Source organism: Carassius auratus, chromosome 2 (assembly GCF_003368295.1).
Source record: "Carassius auratus strain Wakin chromosome 2, ASM336829v1, whole genome shotgun sequence".
Classification (NCBI taxonomy): Eukaryota; Metazoa; Chordata; class Actinopteri; order Cypriniformes; family Cyprinidae; genus Carassius; species Carassius auratus.
In genome coordinates, this window is record NC_039244.1 from 15027712 (window position 1) to 15050326 (window position 22615).

General features: G+C 36.9%; 3 protein-coding genes across 4 annotated transcripts; 1 reads left to right on the top strand and 2 right to left on the bottom strand.

Annotated features, from left to right (window-relative positions):
• Positions 1-9323: 9323 nt before the first annotated feature.
• LOC113110785 (insulin-like peptide INSL5) lies at positions 9324-10025 on the bottom strand. Its single transcript, XM_026274969.1, has 2 exons — positions 9819-10025; positions 9324-9700 (listed from the first exon to the last, which is right to left on the bottom strand). The coding sequence occupies exons 1-2, from the start codon at positions 10003-10005 to the stop codon at positions 9426-9428; spliced, it is 462 nt and encodes a 153-aa protein (XP_026130754.1). The 5' UTR covers positions 10006-10025; the 3' UTR covers positions 9324-9425.
• Positions 10026-12088: 2063 nt separating this feature from the next.
• Positions 12089-15635, bottom strand: LOC113110794 (potassium voltage-gated channel subfamily V member 2-like). Its single transcript, XM_026274980.1, has 2 exons — positions 14126-15635; positions 12089-12791 (listed from the first exon to the last, which is right to left on the bottom strand). Exons 1-2 carry the CDS (start codon positions 15440-15442, stop codon positions 12492-12494), a joined length of 1617 nt encoding a protein of 538 aa, XP_026130765.1. The 5' UTR covers positions 15443-15635; the 3' UTR covers positions 12089-12491.
• A 1306-nt stretch (positions 15636-16941) lies between these two features.
• LOC113117226 (40S ribosomal protein S28) lies at positions 16942-18204 on the top strand. Of its 2 annotated transcripts, none has more exons than XM_026285766.1 (4): positions 16942-17051; positions 17324-17371; positions 17620-17742; positions 18079-18204. In XM_026285766.1, the coding sequence occupies exons 1-3, from the start codon at positions 17013-17015 to the stop codon at positions 17740-17742; spliced, it is 210 nt and encodes a 69-aa protein (XP_026141551.1). In that variant the 5' UTR covers positions 16942-17012; the 3' UTR covers positions 18079-18204. The 2 variants fall into 2 exon arrangements, with proteins under 2 accessions (XP_026141551.1, XP_026141544.1); XM_026285759.1 differs by having other exon boundaries at positions 16944-17051; positions 18082-18204.
• The last annotated feature ends 4411 nt before the right edge of the window (positions 18205-22615 follow it).

The window sequence follows — 22615 nt, forward strand, 5'->3', positions numbered from 1 at the left end:
CAGGTATTGCTTCCATTGTGAGGACTAAAAAGACAAGGTCACTGAAACCTGAAATCCCCTACTGTCCAGGGACTAACGGTCCCCACATGAAAAACAGCTTAATAGAAAACAATATTAGAAATAACTTTAATCTAAATTCTATAAATACAGAAAGATCTGTGTGAAGTATATGTTTATGGAACCGAATTTGCTTAGTAAAAAGAAAACAGATAACCCTAACCCTAACAGATAACAGAAAGCACCAAACAATATAAAAAAAAATATTATTTGCTCCTATGTAGTAAGTAGGCTCTTACAACTTATTAAATCTAACCAGATTTATTAATAGGATATGGCAACTAAATAAAACTATATAATTATATAAACTGTATCAACCACACTATTAAATAGAAAACTGCAACTGAATCGAAAATTGTAACTGTTGTAATATTTTGATACTTTTTAAATTTTAAATAAAAAGCTACATTTTCAAAATCCCATTATTTTATATTGGTTGAGTTTTAGTCCCAGCATGTCAGATGGCAAGATATATGCAAAGTAAATGTCAAGGCATTTTGCGATCCTGTCCATACTTTTTGCAAGATTCAAACTCCATTACTGTATTATGAGCACAATGTACAGTGTTATACATACTGTTATCAAATTTATCAGGAAAAAACATCTCTGTAGTTTTGTATAGAATTTTACTCATATGAACAGAGAAGAATTTAACAGCAAGGGCTGGTCTGCTGTAGTACATCCCAAAATGAAGTACGACAGCCAGTGTGAAAATGTAAATCTCTCTCACACAAACATATGTAATGCTTCAAATGCCTCTCATTTGGAATAAGAATCAGGCAGACATTGCTGTCAATGCTTGCAATGGACGGATGCACAATTCAATATCCTGCATACAGTCCCATCCCATCTGACTGACTGAGAGACGTTACCTCTAAAACACGCATCACAGAGCAATTCAATCTATGGAATATAATCAGGATGATAAAACAAATCAGTTCTTTCACATACACAGATATTTTGAGGGGAAATGAAGGACCTGAACTGAGCTGACATGAGTCGTGATCCACAAAGATTATTATAAATGCCCAGTGGGAAAGGACGGGGACCAGACCTAATACACCAGATATGCTTGCATTTTAAGACAGAATTACATTCAGTTTGCTCAAGCACATATTAAAATTGAACATTTTATGCCAGTATAAAAAGCAAGAAATCTAAAGAGTTGAAGGATTTGTTTGTTAAAAACAGAAAGCCTTGATGTAGTGTTTGCATTTTAGCTTGAATCATTTTGGACCCTTTCAGCCTGGATCTATCACTCACACTGGTTAAGAAATGCATTTTTCATTTTAATTTATTTACAAATGTATTTTGCTTTTTGTAGCTTTATTAATGTTGCAGTTGTCAAGAACAATAGAGAATATTTTCATACTGATCAGCTTTTTACGTGAAATAGATTTAGTTATAATGTCACTATAGTTTCGAAACAAAAGAAAAGCATAACTTAACACAAAACATAAATAAATAAATAAATCACCAAGAAAAAAAGCCCTCACCAAATGTGATTATCAAACGAACACTGAGTAGAAGACGCTTGCTTGGATTTATAGAGGGGTGGAGGGTGTCACATATTTTTCATCTTGCCTGACAAAGGTTGTCTGTATAAATGAAAGGGCAACATGAAGATAGGTCAGAATAAATCATCACAAAGATATGCTTCAAAGGCCTTGAGAAGAACCCTTCTTTCATCACCTCTGGTCTGCCATTTTAAGGCTAATAATAACAGATGGATTCACATGAAATACCAAGTGTAAGCCATGAGCTGTGGCATTAAATCCTAAATGTCCAGTAAGTTACAGAATCGCCACGATCTTACCTTACACTTTTACACATCTTCATTCAGATCCTTTTGAATGCTCCTGACAATGACATCAGCACTCTATATAAAATAATATAAAATACACACATATAAACAAATTTGAAATAAAAAGCGGACGTTGTTTTCCCGAAAAAAAAAAGAAAAAAAGAAAGCCCACACCGACACAATTCCTCGTTGTCCTGTGTGGAAATTCTCGGTCTAGTGGTGACGGGCATGCCCTCCAGCGCGCGAATATGCATGCGCCCGATGGCGCGAGAACTCTCCGTGTCTCCCCTTCACTTTCATCTCCAAAAATGGTACGTTTGCCTCTTGAAAGGTATCTCAAACGGGGAATAGTTAATTAGGCTATATACGTCGTGACTAATTGAGGGGGGAAAGCAAAAATCCACGCGTCCAACGTGTTTTTCACGTGCAGCAAATAGTTCATTGGTCGCAAGATCCACACTAGACCGTCACGCCGTAGCATTGTTTGAGGATCGTGAGAGGAGGGTTATATGACCTTGTGACGTGTTGTAAACTGATGGGGGGGATCCCTGTTCTATTTTTAGATCTTGGTTGTTGAGAGACTAGCGGGGGTGGATGAATAGGGTGGGGGCTCGGGGGTTCCCGTGCACGCACAAACCGCAGCAAAACTGATCCTAGAATGATGCTCATGCAGCTTTCGGAAGAAAAGGATTCTACATATGGACGCACCATTGATGGAGACACCATTTTGCTGTTGTCTTATAAGGACTTTTGTTGCCTTTACATCCTCGTGGTTTTTTAGAAATGCATGGAGCTATTATATAACAAATATATATTTTTGTAGCACGTGAACAAATATGTTTCAGCATGTTTTTAACGATGTTTGTAGCCTATTAAATTCTGGAATAGCATATTGTTATTTTTATTGTGCTTAAAATGCTTATTGTGTTTCAGTTCCCCTTTAGAGAAATGCCATTAGAGAATGAATCTTTTGCTGATACATAACATCCTTTAGTGATACACTGCTGCTGTTGTGGAGCCTGTATTGTGTGTACTGGTGAATATGCTTTGCGCAGTGCAGGAGTGTGTGGTGGATGTCTCAGAATGACGGGCAGTTTGCACTTGTTTGCAGCCTGACAGTTCATTTAATCTGACAGACAACATTAGTGTGGAACATCAACTTAGTTGCATGTTTTATTGGAAATTTTAAAGTCAGGTACAGGCCCAGTCATGGCATTATTCTCTCTGCAGTGTTATCTGAGTTATGCTATCAACGATTTCTCCTCATTTCAAATATCTCTTGATTGTCTTCCTTCACTCTTAATGAATCTGTAGGTTTAGTTATGCGATGGAAATAATATTACACAACACAACTGTAGCTTACACAGTGGTGGAAGGTGCATCAGAGTTGAGAGTAAATTATGACTCTTTTTTAATTATCTTTAAGAGGATTAGAAACCTTTGTGCATGAGGTTTGCCCAGGGGCCATTATTTGACATAGGCTACAAGCAGCCTGTCACTTAAACCAGAATTTAATGGGATTCAATTGTTTGTGTTAATCAACCTCAAAGTGACTTTATTACCAAAGAGGGTGCGAATAATTTTGTGGGGAAACAGCAGGGTGCCACGGTCTGATGAGGCTATTGGAATAAAACTGAAGTCAGCCGTTAACATTATTGCATCAGAAGATCAGCAGAAGCGAAAGAGAATGAACCGATTGTTCAGGTGATTTTATTTGATAGCAATGTCATATCTTTCACCTTCCAATAATTACAGTCTCCTTTCACTGAAGACATCCCATGGTAAGGATACAGTGGCTTATTTATGTCTAGCCTTGATTATCTGCAGTGCATATTGAGACAAGGAGAAAGACTTTATGCATGACTTTTACAAAGAGCTTGGCAGGTTCTTTTGAGTGTCATGGTTGGTGTCCTTTTCTTGTTGGAATTATACCCTAATTTTCCTCACATAAAGTCTTAGCAACAGTACTACTCTCGTTTTTGGAGTGAAATCTGCTTTCACACAAGATTATGTGAATGTACTCTGCAGGAATTTATGATGTCCTAATTAAGCCCTCTCTATGACTTTCACAGCTGCACACCTGAAAGGGAATGAGAGTCAATCATCTTAAAATTCGCCTGACTGGAACGGAAGGCATTCAAAAACATATCTGATATCATTCAAAGTCTTTTCATGACTATCCTGATTAACTATTGTAGACTTTCCATAATGTACTCACCCTGATGTTCTCAACCTTTATGACTTCATAACACAAAATAATATATCGTTTTTGGAAAGTCATTGGACGTTCATTATTCAACCTAAAACGTTTAGAAATTTTTCAGGTGAAAGTATTCCTTTTTAAAAAAGCATCCGTAGATAGATAAATAAATAATATTGGAATCAAAGGGAAATATTAAAAATATTAAAAGTCAATATGAAATGCAAAATTGTTTTTACAAAATCAAGGAAATTTAAAGTAAATTTAGTACATTTATTTGGTGGGTTCTGCATGGAAGATGCAATCTCTATACAATGGATTTATGAATACTTGAATACTTATCATTTGTTTATTACTTGTTGTGCAGGGATTTTTGTTGTTGTTTTTGCAGAAATCCTATGATAAACTGCAGCTGCATCAAGGTTTATTTTTTCCTTTTATTTTACCAAAAAACATGTATCTCTGGCAGCAATTCAAAGAGTCATCAGGTTATTGCTGATGAAATAATATTCAGCACTGTACCGCAGTAGCTTACTGCATTAATCTGTAACATATGCGTGGAAGACAGCAGTCAATTAATATTAATGAATTGTGTTCTCTTGATTGCTGAGAGGGACCACTGAGCACTTGGTGATCAAGTCTCAGTAGTGATGCAGAGCCTATTAAGATATCTCCTGTGAGGACATCCCTCACAATGTGTGCACTATATAACTGCAAGTAGTAAGAATCTAATCATCCTGCTTGCTCTCTGAGCAACAACTGAAGGAATGGTGTATAACATGGTCACTTGTGAGCAGTGACGTGCACGGACCTCTGGAGGGGCTGGAGAGAAGTTGCATTACGAGGGTACAATTGCGGTCCGTGGGCATGTATATTAGATCAAAAGGGCACTTTAGCAACAACGATTAAAGAGGCATGGGCTTGAGACCCAACCCCCCCTTGCACGCCACTGCTTGTGAGGCATGACCGTTGCAGCGGCCTGTAACGGTGTTGCAGCTCAGCACCACTGCAGTACACCTCCACTGCAACCTTAATTATGCATGGCAGCTGTAGTGAAAACACCCACTCACTCAGAGGGGAAGTGCAGGGGCAGGAAAGCAGATAAGAGGACTGTGGAGTGGGAGTGGGTGAAGTCTGTTTGTGCTGCGGATGGGATGTAGGATTTGGAAAAACAGAGAGCATATATGCTGATAAGCTTTTTTAAATACAGTAATCAAGTTTTCACAAGATGTCTTCTTTCTTTAATAAATGACGCTATATAGGGCTTCAGGCTAACAAATGAGAGAAGTAGTGCCACCCAAAAAAATGCAAAATTATAATAATTACCATATTACTATTGTATTTCATAAATAAGACCAATTACTTATAATATCACAAAACATATTTCTCATGGAAATTGATTTTTGACAGTAAAGCACTGTTTGAGTTTGGATGCATTTACATGTATTTTTATTAATAACAGTAACAGTAATAGTATCTGTACGAATGTAAAACCATAAAAAATATAAATGTGTTAACACTGCGAGTAGATATTTTACTCTTATTAAAACAGCCAACTCACCTTGTCTCACAACGGTTTTCCGTCATCCCTCCTCCACCCCAACTCCTCACTCTTAACTATTCTCATCCTAGACTGGGGATAGGGGGTTCTTTGGGTTTGGGCTATTTTATGGGCTCTGAGCACTCCCTCAGGACAGCCAAAAATGATTACTATTTGCTCAATCCAATTATATGTAAGTGTGAACTTGTGAATACAGTATAGGACTATATTAATATTATAGCATTCAACATGGATTTACCACATCTCAGGCAAAACAACATGGTTACAGTTGATGCTACTACAGTAAATCATTTAGTCAGTTCATTTAGTTCCAAGGTAAGAAAACTAAAGAGACAATTTGTGTTAGCCATAATGTGAAATTATACCTAAATACCAACTGAAATTAATTCATTTCCATTTTGGTGTTCTTAAATGGGCAAGTGGGCAGCGGGGGTATAATAAAATTGTTTGGTTAGGCTGGTTCAGCACAAGAAAAAGTACTGTAAACATGCATTCAAGAATTTTCAGCACATTAAGCTCCAAATCACTCCGACAGATTTGGCGTAACCATGGTAGTTTTACCTGTTTACCTCGGGTATGTTTTCAGAAGCACTTTGAAGCTCAGATGAAAAGCTTTTAGTCTTGCTTCTTTTTTGGTCCCGTAAATTTTTGACCTATTTGTAATCTTCTGTATTTTTATTCTTTTTATGACTTTTGGCTATGGCAAAACTTTTTTTGACAAAACTCTCCCTGAAAATCTTGAAACCTTCCCACTCTGAGTCCAACTGTGTGTACTTCCCTCCCTTTGAGCAAAGGTGACACCTGGGTCCAGAGTAGTCATCCTCTTCCGTCGCCCCTTTCCCCAGTCCTTTTTGCTGATGAGAGCCGAGACACTGAATGTCCCCCAGACCTCCAGGAGGAGCTCACTTGGGTCCTCACAAAAGCTGTTAAGGAGTTCAACCTCAACTGGGATGCTCCGGGGGAACCTACCAGGAGTAAGTTCGACTCCTGGTGCTTCCTGTCGAGTCGCTGCCATGCTGCCTCAAGGAAGAAGATTCCATTCTTCCCGGATGTCCAGGTGGTGAAGTCGTGGTTCTGCAACCCAGTTGATGCATGTCCACACTTCCACACAGGCCATGCATGTTTTCCCACATGGACGAAGCGGAGCCCCACGGTAAAATGAGCATATACCTCATCTTCGCCCCGAATCTGTTTCCTTCCTCAGCCACGCATGATGCAGAACACTTGCAAGCTTGCATACTGACTGCCCACCTCGCTGACCAGTTTGACACTTCTGCTGGTGAAGCGGCACACGATGGTAGTGCTGCAGGTTTTTCAAGTTAAGCTCCTACAGTCCCTGAACAGAAGCGACATGAATGCGGATGCATTGAAAGACTTTTGCTCTATGACACACTGCTAAGGGCTATAAAGCGCTCTGCTCAAGCCATCGGTCATTTCATGGAGTTCATGGTAGCCCTTCACAGGCACCTATGGCTGACCCTAGCTGTTTTGAGCACTTCTTTAAGGTGCATAAGTGCATCCCGATCTGTTCATCATCATATCATAAAATGTAAATGTTTGGGAATTGTGTATTGTTCTACCTCATGCTTGGTGTGGTCTTGGATGATTGAAATCAAGAGTCAATTCCAAAGGTTGGAATCGATCCCATCAATGGGAATTAACTCCTCATTCAGAGCCTTTTTCAGTTCAAGCTTATCTATGAGTGTCTCTAAAAAAAAGGAAGGCTGCATCCTACGAAAGCTGCATATCTCGGCTGCTACGTCATAAAACTTTGCTCGAGGCCATTTCAATTTAAAGGATCCTTGAGCAGCCTTCGTTTTACACTCTTCCTTTGGCCTGTTTTGGAGGACACATCTGATGCACACATTTAAATTCACTAGAATAAACTGAAAGAAAATGAGTCTGTACCGAGTTGTCCGAGTTTGAGGATGTAGTTTCCATTTGAGAAGCACCCATTAATCTGTCTTTTACTAACCAACAGTGATTAAGTCTGATTTGTTTCCACTAAAATGTTCTTTCAGACAGATTGTTTTAATGAACCAGTTCAAAAAAAAATTCAGAAGTTATTTTATGGTCGAACTGTCTTATGTTGTCCACAATTTTGAGCACTTCATGACAGAATAAATCACGACGTGATTGAGGGTCTTGATTCTATTTCCATCTTAAATAAAATGCCTTTTTTTTTTACATTTCTATCAGCCAATGAAAACTCTGAAAGAAAACGATAAACAGATGAACTACAAGCACTTATATCAGTATTGTTGTGAATGTTCTGGTTATTTTGTTTCAGTGTACAGTTTGTTAATTTTGTGCAAAGCATACAGATAAAGTTAACTTAATCAGCTTAACTGTGCATATGTATTTTAGACACTTCATGTCTTGTTCCACTCATGTAATAAACACACGTCCACTGCTTTGCTGTGGGCTATGACTTATTTCATGGGCATTGCAGACAAAACTAAATTTTAAAAATCAATCAGAGCTATAGAAATGTATCATAATTTTTACAAATAAATCTTCATATTTTGAGAAGGCTACTTTCTACGACCTTTATATGTAGTACAGTCATGGTGAGAGAGGTTCCTTCAATCTAAAAAAACATGAATCGAAAACAAGAGTGGGGAATTGATTCTTGGATCGAATCCCATCGATTCCAGAACCAGGAATCAGAATCGAACAGCCCTGCACAGGCCCTGTCTCAAGTCTCATCCTAAACCCTCTCTGTCTTCCTCTGAGTCCACACTTTCATGACATAATGCCACTTTGACTGTCAGGTAGAAGTCTGCTGCAGATTTCGTCCCAGTGTAGGTTCAGCAGAAAGAGGTTTGACTGATGTAGGAGGTGTGTTTAGTAAGTAATGCTTTTACTACTAGTGATACCCTCAAGGGGTAAGTTTGTAATATGGAATGTTGAACTAGCCTACTACAAAAAATGTAATACAGATTACACCAGCACAATTCATTTGTATTTCGGTGATGAATTAATCAAATATTATTAACTGTAAAAAAAAAAATGGTACGCTGTTTACAGTTTGAATTCTTAGAGTTTATTTTTGTTGTTATTGATTAAATATACAGCCTGCATGTTCACCAAAAAAAAAAAAAATCAACAATTATACTGACATTATCTTACACTGTTTGGATTCATTGCACAGAAGCCCCTGTCAATGTCACCTGTCCTACTGAAATAACTGATCAGTCATATACCACCAATCTATAATTTCTGTATATATATATATATATATATATATATATATATATATATATATATATATATATATATATATATATATATATATATATATATATATATATATATATATATATATGAGCCATCATATATGTCTATAACAAACAGCACTTTAAATTAACACATTAAATTGCATATGTATATCCACACAAGGTCCCATTAGTGCATTAACTAACAATGAGAAATACATTTGTTACAGTATTTATTAATCTTTGCTAACATTAGTTAATAAAAATGCTACTGTTCATTTTTAGTTCATGTTAGCTCAGGTGTGTTAAAGCATATTACAGTAACAGTTACAGCTTTTTGATTACAATAGTTTATCAGTGAATGCTAAAATTAACATTTTTAGATGAATAAATAATTTAGAATTATTTTAATTGTTAGTTCATGTTAGGTACAGGAATGAAGCCATGTTAATGACTATGAACAACAGTGGAACACAGTTGAGGTAACTTAGATGCAGTGTTTAATGAAACATAATTGATTATACCACAGGCAGCTTCAGGACCTCTTTAGGGCTCTATATCCGTCCTAGGAGAGCTTGTGTGAGTTTAGCAGTATTGAATCAGTTCACTCATAGTGCATCCTGAAGTGCAGCAGACGCCCGCTGGCCCGACATCACGGCGGGTCCTGGAGGACATCCTGAGATCCTGCACAGTGCTGGAGTGTTCCAGATGCTCTGCTGGTGGGCTTATGTGCTGCTGGTCGGGGACTAGATGCTCTGCCGCGCTCTCGGGGGATTCGTGCTCCCTCCACTGCTCCTCCTCAGCAGTCAGGGTCCCTTTCTGCGCAACGAGGGCGCTGTTGAGCCAGTTTTGTAGATTCCCTGAAAAGGGACAGATCATATCAGCATGAGATATTTTCATATATCAACACACAGAACAGAGTAAATAAAAGGTTAATGAACTGATAACTACATGAATGTCAGAACAAGGCAAACCTACTATGGGGGTTTGCGAAGTGAAGGTCTGAATCAGGTGAATTCCTTTTGAGTCTCGAGCTTCCACACGATGTGACCACCATCCGAATGAACTCACGACCACAAAGCTTCACTCGTACATCTTGACTCTCAGTCTTGGAAATCTCCAGAATAATTAAAAAAGCTAAAGATGCAAACCCCTTCATGTTCATGTTGTTTCTTGAGGTGATTAGATTGAAACAAACAATATTCAAGTGTGTTCAGGTACAGCAGGCTATCTACCAAAACCAGTTTGGGGGTTTTTATACCCCCCATCAGACCCTTGGCACACATGTTTTTACAAGCATCTATCTGGCCTTGAATGAAGAAAATCACGTTCTGATCTTTTAGGCCTTCAAGCTGGAACGTATTTCAGATAAAACGTGTCAGCTGTGATATATTGTAAGGCATTTTCAAGGAAAATAGTGATAGCTGGTCACATTTTTCGTATTTCCTTATTATATCTCTTTTATGAGTTTAGAGAAATGCGTCAATGAACGTGAACTTTTAATATTAGGGGAAAAAATGGATAAGACACTTCCATATTAGCCACAGATATCACTAACTCATCTAAACACATTAATTTAATGGTTATGCTCATATTAATACGGACCTTTTATCCAAAGATCACATTTTTTTTAATTATTCTATCTAAACCGTCTAAATCAAATTTTTGGTCTTTAGATGATTTGTGAATTTAATTTTTTTAATTTAGTTTGTTATTAAATGTTTTTAAGGTCTATATGTTAATGGAATGTATCTGTGGACACATTAATTCATTTGGATAGCTAGGATAAAAAATATACTTTTTTTTTTTTTTTTTTTTTTAGTGAAAAGTGAATGAGACAGAAGCCCCCTAGTGGAATGTTGTCGCTAGCTTTTTTCTCATTTATTTTGATAATTATTATAATGAATGTAGTAATTATTTAATACATTTTGAATTAGTCATTTCAAACATCTTGATCATTTATAATAAACAATAGGCCAGCTAAATGCAATCATTTATTAATTCCCTTAATAATATCTTGTGATATACAGTATGCATCATCTTGAATCTTTAAGTTATCTTTAAATGTTTTAACAGGAAATTGGTGGTCATCTCATCTTCATACTTTTATACATCAAGATCTTTAAAAAGATTATGCAAGACATGCAGGGCACTTTCTTGAATTCGTTTTGATTTGAAATACTGATGAATTTTGTGTTCGCTGTTGGTGTGGATTAAGCACAGGGGGTTAAGCAACAGAGGAGAAACATGTAATAAATAACAGAAAAAAGACATTAGTTATTCCAGTATTGTCTGAATTCACTAGATGATCCCATAAATGACCGTTATGCAGTAATTCCTGCTGTCAGTGGCAGAGGATGACCTTTCCTTTATAACAAAGGCCACTAACATGCAACTGTCCATGGCTCCTGTCTTTACAATCCCTTAATTGAAGTTGAACATTTCACTCAAAACATTGGCATCACGGGTCCTCTTGATCCTTAAATCCCATTAGACATTAAGTCAGACGCTTGACTTCTCACAGACGGTAGCTTACGTGCTCACTTAGCACTTCGATTGTCTTCAGAAAAGACAAAAAAAAATAAATAAAAAAATAAAGATGTTCATGGGAAAACTCTTAAAGCAATACAAACAAAGCCATTAATACTAAGCCAAACGAAAGCAGCTCCTCTGAGATTCACATTGTGCATGGGCTAAATACAGAAAATGTTGCTTGTTTCATGTAGTTTCATGGAGCCTAAAGATTTTTAAGTAATGATTATACTGAATTATTTATATAGCGAGATACATACAATGAACTAGTTCTATCTTATGAGCCAAATTTTCATATCTTTTATTAGTTTTTCAGTATATGCAAGTTGCAGGAATATGTCATGTGACACAGAGCCCTATGTTATCTAAAAGTTTGATGATATGATGATATAATGTATTATAGGAAAAATATATGATTATACTGGGAGAAATGAACAAGAAATTTGTTATTGTGTCCTCTGACTTACTGTTGATATGGTCTTATAAATAAAAATCATTACAAATAATAAAACAGTATGGGAAATCACTCTTCAGAACTTCCAAAAACAGCCCAAACATATGTTAGGCTAATCTAAAATAAAGGTAAATGTAAAATATTATTATTATTATTATTATTCCAGTTTTATCAGTCCTTGAGAGTCATAGCATTTAAATGCACTTGACCTAGAATAGAAAATATGTGAACGCAACACTCCAAATACACCAAAGGTGTCTGAAGGCCACGTAAGTCTCACTTGATCCACGGAAATCCTTTTTATTTTAATTGAGGAAGAAACATCTTCAGAACTTCAGGATTCTTATATGTATTTATCTGTACAGTGCACTTCCACCAGTCTGTGTTGATGTTGCAATTAATAGTCTGCAGTCTGTGATGTAATACCTTTTTTATCTGAATCCATTTGTTTCCTGAAATGAACAGATGCTGCTGAAAATCAGCACGAGGTAGTGCGCCAAAGATCCTCAGCGACATGCCATTTGTAAGCCATCTTAAAGCTAACGGCTTAATTTACTTTAACCTGGCGTACACTCATCTTTTAAATCCCGATTTAATTCAAGGCAGGCTGGGAACCTGAGCTCTCTGTTCAAGGGCAGTGAAGGCAGTTTGGGTGACAAGGACGTTTAGTGATGACACTGACCAATATGATGTCTATTGTCCTCATCGGATTCTTCAGATTGGGGCTCGAAGCAGTTCGCAAATTTTCTTTGCAGTCTTTTTTTGAGGTTCAAGCCCTGTTGCACTTTTGTGTTAGTGTCCTCCTGGGCCTTCAGCTTGGCATAATAGTCAGAGAACTTGTTAAACAGGATGGAGATTGGCATTCCATTCAGAATAATACCAAAAGATATGCACCCGAAGGCTACCACTCGACCAGAGTAAGAAATGGGGACCACATCTCCGTATCCCACAGTGGAGATGCTCACCTGTAATAGAGTAAAAGAAAGACGATATTAAAACAACGACTATTTAAATACTGGACAAAATATTAATGAAAGACCAGGAAAGAAGCCAAAGAGAATTATGTTTCCATATCAGTTCAGCTCAAAATTTTGCAAGCAGGTCAACTTAGTTAACGTCCAGAAAGTTCCAAACTAATCTAACTTTTCCAATCCGCGTGGATGCCTCCATTTGAGCGGCATTACAAGGTATTATACAAGATTAAACACAGCTGCCAGAGGATAAAGACTAACAATTTAAAGAGGATAGAAGGATACAACAGCCACAGCAAATGATGATAACGATAACAATAATAAAACACTCACACGCAAGTGATTTATTTATATCTATTTATATCTATTGTGTGTGTGTGTGTGTGTGTGTGTGTGTGTGTGTGCATAAAAATGGGTTAAGTATGTAAGCTTTGTACAGAACAGAATGAACAGATTTGGCTATTTAAACCACATCCTATACTGATATGTGTACATTCTGAATACATTTGCACAGTATCCTTACAGCAAAACAAAAGCTTCTTAACCAACTAAACTATTTATTGGCTTTAGTGCAATGTTATTTTAGTATTATTTAAATACTATCATAGTATATTGATACTTTGAAATAGCTTTTATTTTTATATTTTCAGTCTTAGTAATTTTGTGCTAAGTAATGTGCTTTTATAAAAAAATATATATTTCTACTATCTTAAATTAAATTTTAATTTTTCGTTTTAGTAGTTAAACATATTTCAGTTTGTTGACAGCAACATTTTCAGCTAATATATATATATATATATATATATATATATATATATATATATATATATATATATATATATATATATATATATATATATATATATATATATATATATATTTATTTATTTTTTTATCCAATATTTATATTTGTTTCACTTTAATTTCAATGACTATTTTTCAAAGTTGTATTAAATATAATTTTGGTCTACAATAACAACACTTTTGTTTGGAAGAATGACCTGTATAAAACCCAAACCTGATCACCATTGGTCCCCCGTGAGCCCACTCAGTCGCCCCACATCTGTGTCTGACCTCACTGATGCTCTTGTCTCTGAACGGAAGCAAATCCCCAGAGCCACATTCTAACACTGAGTTAAAAGCCTTCCCAGATTAAAGAAGGCTGATATAGCAGCAAAGTCCTAATAATAGCCATGATTTTAAAACTACATGCCACGGTGTGGCGTTTGGATCTCTGCATAATTTTAGCCATCTATTTGAATAAATGAATTATACTGCAATTCTGCTAATTGGGATCAATGTTTTGAGAAAATCTGAGACGTACTCACCGCTGCCCACCACCAGGCATCTGGTATACTGCTAAATGGTGTTCCTGCAACATCTTGTTCCACTGAGTGCATTAGGGCAGAGAAGGTGAAGATCCCCATGATAATGAACAGAAACAGGCAGCAGACCTGCTCAAAACACTGGCGAAGAGTGAAGCCAAAGGCCCGCATGCCCGTCGAGTGCCTCGCCAGTTTCAGGATGCGAAAGATTCGCATGAGTTTGACAACTTTTAGCACTTTGCTAACTTTGCTAACTCTCGACATCGTTTTCAGATCATCTTGGACGCTGAGATCTTCCTGGTCAGCAAACGCCTCAAATACCAGCTGGATAAAGTAAGGCATGACAGCCACTAAGTCTACAAAATTAAGGGCACTCTTCAGAAAGTGCTTGACGTTGCAAGTTGTCAGCAAGCGAAGGAAGTACTCAAAGGTGAAGAAGAGAATTGAAGTGATCTCCACACACTCCATGTAGGTCCTTCCATAGATTTTATAATCTTTCAGTTCATTCACAGTATTTAGAGTCATCGCTACAATGGAGATGAGCACAAAGAGGCTGGAGAACACAGCAAAGGCCTTAGCAGCCATCGAGGAGTATGGGTTCTCCATCAGGTCCCATAGCATCTTACGAATGCCACCAAAAAACATGGTTTTGAAACCCTTCTCACTATGCTGGGGCTCGATTTCTGCCATAAGCTCCCTGTTCACTTTGAGCTGGTCTCTTATCTCGTCTAGTTTCTCCTCGTAGAGAATGCGACAACAGCGAGGAGTGTCCCTCAAGCGCAGGCCCCAAAACTGCATCTCCTCCTCAAAATTGACAGGGCAAAGACTTTCCATTACCCATAATACATTGCTACAATAGAAATGGAAGATGTAGTGGAAGAAAGTAGGATCCCGGTCAAAAAAAAACTGATTCGTGAGCACACAATAGTCATCGCAGAGCGTTAGCTGCTTGGCGGGATCTCTGCACAGGGCTAAGCTTCCTATTCTGGTTTTAGGGTATCTGATAGCCAGGTGCTTGGGAATTGTAAAGACTTTTCCACCTACATTAACATTGATCACAGTTGAATGACGGTGTGGCATCTTTGCTGCTTCAGTCTCACTGCCTTTCCTCTTTTCTTGAACTATTTTGTCACTTGCCTGAGGTGGAGTATCAAGGTTGTCCATCGACGTCCAAGGTTTCACAGAGCTGTCTTGTGAAAAAGGAAAGGCACTCTCTTCTTCCTCTATACTCTGTGAAAAGCTGGCATTGAGTTTAACACTTGCAAAAAGACTTGAACGTCTCTTTTTCAGCTTCTTCAGATGTCTTCTTGGATTATCCATTATTGTGGTTACTTGAGGAATGGGTAAAGAACTAAAAAGAGACTCAATTCTTGTTAGAAATTAGGAAAAATGGCAGTCTTTACATTCCAAGCGTGGACATCCCACTTCCCTTTAAAATGCGTATTGGATTGCAGCTTCGAGGAAATTCCCAGATAGATGCAGAAAAAATTACTCCACTGCTTCTAGTTTTTTAGAGTTAGCAATATACCTTCTAAAAAGACAGAAAGAAAAAGCAACTGTATTTGTTTCGGCTCAAGTGAAGATCAAGAGTTGGGATTTGCCCCACCTCACTGATGCCGTAATCCCGTTGCTGTTCTTTCTGTCCTCGGCAGAGTTAAAAATACAGTCATGAGGATTAGTGTTGTGATTTAAGGATTGAGCCCTTGAAGGAGGAATGGCAAAGGATAAATAGCAGTTGCAGGGATAATGTACCTTTGTTAAATGCTAACAGCAAGTTTCAGGTAATCTTGCTTTTAAAGAACATATGAGTCCAATATTGTGCTCAGCCTGATACTTAAACAATTCAGTGCAAAATATATGAAAATCCTTTAATCACATAATTTCCTTATCTTGTTCTGTATTCTTCCATCTACCTTCATATCGACTCAGCATGTGCTCTTATGCACATTTCACCATCAATGTGATCAGACAAAACCTAAAATAACATAAACGTAACATATGGTTATAGTTATGTAAATAGCTTGCAGAAAACTTAAAATACATAGAGAACTGTTGACCTGCTTTCTCACTTCTGACTAAACCAATGGAAAATTATTTTTCAGTTTCAGTGTGTTCAGATCAAATCCTTTTGTGCAACTCTGGCAAGTAAATATAATATGTAAGGTTTGTTTTTTTGCTTGTTTGTTTTTTACATTTAAAGCTATACTACAGACGTTCTGACTTTATTTACTACTTTTCTGTTTACTTAAGATTCAAAGAATGTGTTCAGAAAGGAAATAGATTTTTTGTGTAAAATTATAGACGTGTATTATTTTACTTTTAGCATGATGTCGCTTATTACAAACAATTTTTCAGTGTTACATACCCTGCGTTATTATTATGTAATTATTTTTTTTATTGTATGTATTTTGAAACGTATGTTTAAAAGCTAGAATAACATAAACGAAACATGGTCATGGTTATGTAAATAACTTGCAGAAAAACTTAAAATAGGTAGAGAACTGTTGAATTGCTTTCTCACTTCAGACTAAACTGAAGGAAATTTATCAGTTTTTTTTTTAAAGTTATGTTTAAAAAATAACCAGACTGACATAATCAAAAACCACGGTATCTCCAGATATATTCAGATTCGTGATTTCTGATTTGGTCCTGTATCTGCAATATAAAAGTTTGCCCTCATGATCTCGGAACCGGAAACAGGTTTGTTGTAACTATAAAACTATAATGTTTTATTAATATAAAGTCTTTTTTGTTGTCTATTTGCATTTTTAAAAACGAAACCAACATACAACTTAATATAAAATCTCATCAATTGAAAACATGCATTTTATTGCCGGTATATAAAACCCGTCGAGACCACGTGACTTCCTTTCCGAACGAAGCTGAAATCATGGATGCCAGCCGCGTGCAGCCCATCAAGCTCGCCAGAGTAAGAAAAAACGATTTACTAAATATTCCCGTTTGAATTATGCAATATACTACGTGTAAGATGAAATGTATATAATTTCAAGTCTTATATAACAATCTTAAAATCATCTTACAGCACACTAAATATAGCAATGTTGGCCTTTATGCCTTAGCATTAGCACAATGCTATTCAGCAGCCTTGATGGCGAACAGCTGCGTATAATGTTGTTTTCAGCTCACATCACGTTTAACAATGTCTGTTATATTGGTGTTAATTGTGTGTTTTTGTTACAGGTTACAAAAGTGCTGGGAAGAACTGGCTCGCAGGGACAGTGTACCCAGGTGAGCTCAGACAGAGCTCCTCGTGCTCGGTGTCATATAAGTTACAGCATTATCACGGATTGTTTTATTAAGAAAAATAGCATTTATGTTATGTCCTGGAATTGAATGACATTTGTGTTGTATTAAAAGGTACTTAAAAGAGTGACGATATATTTCGCAGGAAACTATATACTAGCTTGTATCCACACCTACTGCACATTAATTTTAAAGTATTAGCTGAATTTTTAAGTCTTGTTGTACTTTTATAGGTACGCGTTGAGTTCATGGATGACAGCAACAGATCCATCATCAGGAACGTGAAGGGCCCGGTTAGAGAAGGAGATGTCCTGACACTTCTGGAGTCTGAAAGAGAGGCCAGGAGGCTTCGCTAGGTCAGTAAACATCATTCACTGCTGTAAATACATTGATCACCTCAGATTCTCGTGTCATGATGCTTAAAAATTCTAAGTGAATGAAAAAACAGAAATCTTATGAGAATCGAATGTCTAGTTTTAATACTCCGCTAATATGACTGAAAGGTGCCTAATATTTAAACTTATCTCTCCGTGTTCAGATTATTTTAAATAACTCTGTTGTGTGCTAGATTACTGTGTGTTCCCCAAAATAAAATGTACATGAATCAATATTAGGCATATGTAATGTAACAGTGATTTGAAGCTTTTTCAGTCAGTATTGTGGATGTGCTTGATGTCATTTGTTTCTCCCAGCAGGGCACATGTGAAGACCTGCAGTGGCCAAACCAATACTTGTGGAGAGCTTCAACATCAGCTCTACAGTTGGCAGTTAAATGTCATATTGTGTGCGCAGTTCGAAATAAAATGTTTTGTGAATAAGTTGGTCTCATCCTCTATTTGTTTCTAATGAGGACTGTTTAAAGTTACCTTGAGTTTTACATTTACTATGAAGACCTAATAGCAAATTTTCCCTGTTTTTTGTCAGATTCAGTCCGATCCAAGGCAAGATCAAAGTTTTGCGCTGTAGTATGCACATACATGCATCTACAGAGAGAAAGAGTTCAAACATTGTATCTGAATCTCAACTTTATTTCAGACGTATGCAAATGCATTCAAGTGAGGACATGGTGCTCATTGTCCCCAAGATATAGAAGCTTTAAGTAAAGAATTAATTTTTCTGCCGTGGTGTGTTTGTGTGTAACGGTAGGTTTGTAAGGTCCACGTTTCTGTTGATTGTGTGTCCACGAGAGGGCGCTATTGTATTCAAAGATGGCCTGTCTCAGATTTGTCAGCCTTTGGTGTGTGAAACGAGCAAAACTGATCCTGCGTCAAGCACTGAACACCGTTGCAGATGTTCCGGTCAGAGGCTCATGGTTTATTTTGATTGCAGTTTTGTCCACCCCCTTGGTGTCTTGTTTGTGTGACTCTCTGGAGCATCTGTGCTGGCGGTCTTCACCTTTTATCTTGAATGCTGCAATCTATTTTAAATAAATCCCAACAGATCATGTCCTATAGTGAATTTGTGCAATAGGTTAGTTTTAATTTCAAGTGTATCTGCTTGGGTCAAAGTTTTTGTTAATATTAAAGTGAATTAGCAAATAGAAATTGTGCTTCCCATTTATAATTTTTTTCTTTCTTTGAAAAGCAAGTATTGGGTTTATCCATGACATGTACAAACTAATAGTGAATCAAATACAAGGCTTTGCTAATATTTGAACAAAGGCGGTAGCTTTTTAGGATAGACCAAAATACTAATCCATTTCATCTTAATTTGGAAATTTAAAAATACACTGTAAGGATCATTTTGATCCCCCGCAGTGTTTGCTGACATTTATTTTTAAATACTGATTTTATATTTCACATAAATAAGGCCTGTTCAATTGTTACTCTTAAAAATAAAATAAAAATATAAAAGAATATTCATCCCATCATCGGATACAAATTAAGCTTGTGAAGCTATCTTTTAGAAACGTTGAAATATCTCCAAGTAAAAATATGTGCTTTTATCCTATTGGCAGAAGAAGACCAAATGTTTTGCAGTATGTTATTTTGGAGTATTAAATTTGGCTCACATGATATATTTATTGCCAATGTTTAAAGTTTTAATTCCTATTTCTTTTTGCTAATGTGAGAGTCAACCCTGACCTGTTACATCATAGATGCATGACCTTTGTTCAGTGTAAGTAGGGCAGCTGTTCCTCCACATCTGTTAAATAACAGTGTGCCATTGGAGCTTTGAGTTTGACTTGGGTCAGTGAGCAGAGATGTTTGACCCTTCTCTGTTTCCCTTGTGCTGACAAGGTGCACATTTTAACGGTGCAGTACTACAGGAAACCACAGTGATTTACTGCTGCCGGCTCTGTGACTGACCCATGTTTATGATGTTCCTTTTGAGTAGCGAAGGCCCCAAGGACAGTTTTAATCATTTTCACAGAGCACAGAGGTTACTGCAAGACAAGCTGACTTTGACCTCAGCAACTGAATCTGAACAAAAAAACACTTTTTAGAAAAAAATATATTATTCATTTAGCTGACGCTTTTATCCAAAGCGACTTACAATTGCTATATATGTCAGAGGTCACACATCTCTGGAGCAACTTGGGGTTTAGTGTCTTGCTCAGGGACACATTGGTGTCTCACACCAAAGGTATGTGTCTCATCCACTGCGCCATCAACACCTTTAAAGTAAAAAAAAACTATTTTTAACATTTATAATAAGAAGAAATTATTTCTGAAGGATCGTGGGACACTGAAAACTGGAATAATGGCTGCTGAAAGTTTAAACACAGGGATAAATTACATTTAAAAATATATTAAAATAGAAAACAGTTATTCTAAATATGGTCATAATATTTGAAATTATTTCTGTTATTTTGCTTTGCAATAATATTTCAAAATATTACAGCCTCGGTGAGCATAAGAGACTTTATTCAAAAACATTTAAACTAACCCCAAACTTTTGAACAGTGTATGTTAACATCTGACTTCATCAAAATATTTGGAAATAGTTGAGCTTATTATTTTCTCTATAAGGAGGAACCAAATCTTTAGTTGCAGTTCTTGTTTTGTCTCAAGATGACAGCAGTATGTTTTTCACCAAGCTAAGCCAATAGAAGTGAAACGAGACGAGGTTCAAGAGCACTTCTGATGTTATGGAGAGCATGCTAAGGTTGGGAACTATGAATCACAAACAAGCCTGATTAGACAATACATGGTCTTACACAAACAAAGAAAAAAAAATGTAATCGGCAATGCTGGTCTTATCCGTGGAAAAGTCTGTTATCCAGACTTTACTGATATCAGACTTGAGTTTATAACTTTAGGTACAACTCTACCTTGTAAATTAAAAATTTGGTTGTGTGTTAATGTAATAAAGCAATAAGCTCCTAGAAGCTTCACAGGGCTTATTGCTTTTTATAAAACATCAAATAAACCCAAGCAAATAAAATGTAATGATATTAATAAAAATATTCTTCTTCCACCAAACAGTGTAGTTCCTCAGAAACAGCTGTGGTTGCAACAAAGTGGCTGCCAAGCAACACGGCAAACAAACAAAGGCACAGCTTTAAGACTTTGGTGTTTATTTTTATAAATCAACTTTGCTTATTTTTATAGATCAACATTTATTCTTTACTGATTCGTATTCTCATGTCCGCATCTGTTCCGAGTGTCAATTAGGAGGTATACAGTTGTTTAAGAATGGAACAAATATTAGTGTTTATTGTTTTAAATCAATATTTGCCTATTTATTATAAAACAACATTTATATGTATGCAAGTGATGTAGAATGGATCAAATATGTTTAAAGAATGCTCAAAGATTTGAGTTGAGTGTTGCTCTCCTGAATTTGCTGAAAGAGGGGTTTCCAGTTCCGTACAGGTGGGTTTTATTTGCGCAGTGCAAGAGTCAAGGATGTTGCTCCAGCATCTTCTCTCGTTATAGTTTGGGTGCCAGTAAGATTGAAGGGACCATTCACATTTATGATTTTTCTCACCTCTAGGTCGGCATGAGAGAGTTTTTGTTCAGTCGTGCTTCACATGCAGTGGTTGATGTAGCTCGTCTGAGTACCAGGCGCTTTACAAAATCTGTGGCAACATAAAGCCAAGGAAGTCCCCCCCCCCCCCCCATAGGGGAGACCAGGGGCAATTTTTTACATTTATACGTAATTCACAGACTACTTACATCCAAATAGTAACCTTCATACCTTAGTATTTTGTTATTTTTTTCCACAGGCAAAATGAGAATTTCCATATGATAAATGATTTGGGCTTCAGTTGGTGGTTTCCCTCTTTAGCTCTGCATCCCATATGCAGCTGCACATTAGACCAGACTTTATTGACAAGAACCTCATGTGTATATGGATTTAGTACAGGAGAGTGCTTGATTTTCTGAAAGTCTGCCTCCGTTAGCGCAGGATGGTGGGTCGTTTTGTCACATCCTTATCCTCAAAGCTTTTTCACTCCTCCAACGAAAACATTGTTGCTAATGACAAACTCGGGATCTTTTAAAAGACACCAGGACCGGATGATTGGTGGATCATTGATGTACCAGCTAATTGTTGCCAAGCAAATCACAGACGCACCAACATACCCACTCAGTGGTGCAGTGATAATTATGTAATGCGCTCAGTTATGTGTTTTTAGGAATTTTACAATAACTTTGAACACGGCTCAACCAATCAGAATCAAGGACCACAAATAACTGTTTTATAATAATAATTAAGTGTTGCTGTTAATCAGTTATTTATCAGTGTCTGCACATGTATAATGGAATGCCATGTATCTCTGTATGTAAATCACATGCTCTTTGTTTATTTGACACATAAGCTTTCTTGCACTTGTCTTTGTTTTGTTTTCAAGAACCGGTTACCAGACACCCAAAGGAACTTGACTGGAAACAAACACCACAGTATTTCAACAACTGGCTGTCACATTAGACAACGCACACAGAATGAACTCATGCATGAATCAGTTGTTGCCCTTGACCTCATTTTTTTTCTTATCAGTTTGGAGAGTCTTGAAAATGGCATCAATGAGAAGGGACCTATGTCATGAATAATGACTAAAGATTCAGTTGCAAGTGCACAAAGGTTTATTAAGTGAAGAACAAAGGGCAACAGCAGAATAAACAGGAAAGTTGTGGTGCAGAAGATATCCTTGGCAGCACAGGGACTGCAATGGGCAACTGAACGATGTCAAGACAAACCCGAACAAAAAACAAAGCACCAGGCCTCGTCTGGGCCTCTCAGTTTGACTGTTACTCTAGGGATGGAACCCAGAAGAAAGACTCA

Excerpts from the sequence above, each read along its gene's own strand:
- LOC113110785 (XM_026274969.1), bottom strand. The coding sequence starts at position 10,005 with ATGAACATGAAGGGGTTTGCATCTTTAGCTTTTTTAATTATTCTGGAG. Across the intron at positions 9,701-9,818 it reads TCACTTCGCAAACCCCCATA|GGAATCTACAAAACTGGCTC; the intron begins GTAGGTTTGCCT and ends GTCCCTTTTCAG.
- LOC113110794 (XM_026274980.1), bottom strand. The coding sequence starts at position 15,442 with ATGGATAATCCAAGAAGACATCTGAAGAAGCTGAAAAAGAGACGTTCA. Across the intron at positions 12,792-14,125 it reads ATGCCTGGTGGTGGGCAGCG|GTGAGCATCTCCACTGTGGG; the intron begins GTGAGTACGTCT and ends ACTCTATTACAG.
- LOC113117226 (XM_026285766.1), top strand. The coding sequence starts at position 17,013 with ATGGATGCCAGCCGCGTGCAGCCCATCAAGCTCGCCAGA. Across the intron at positions 17,052-17,323 it reads AGCCCATCAAGCTCGCCAGA|GTTACAAAAGTGCTGGGAAG; the intron begins GTAAGAAAAAAC and ends TTTTTGTTACAG. Across the intron at positions 17,372-17,619 it reads CGCAGGGACAGTGTACCCAG|GTACGCGTTGAGTTCATGGA; the intron begins GTGAGCTCAGAC and ends GTACTTTTATAG.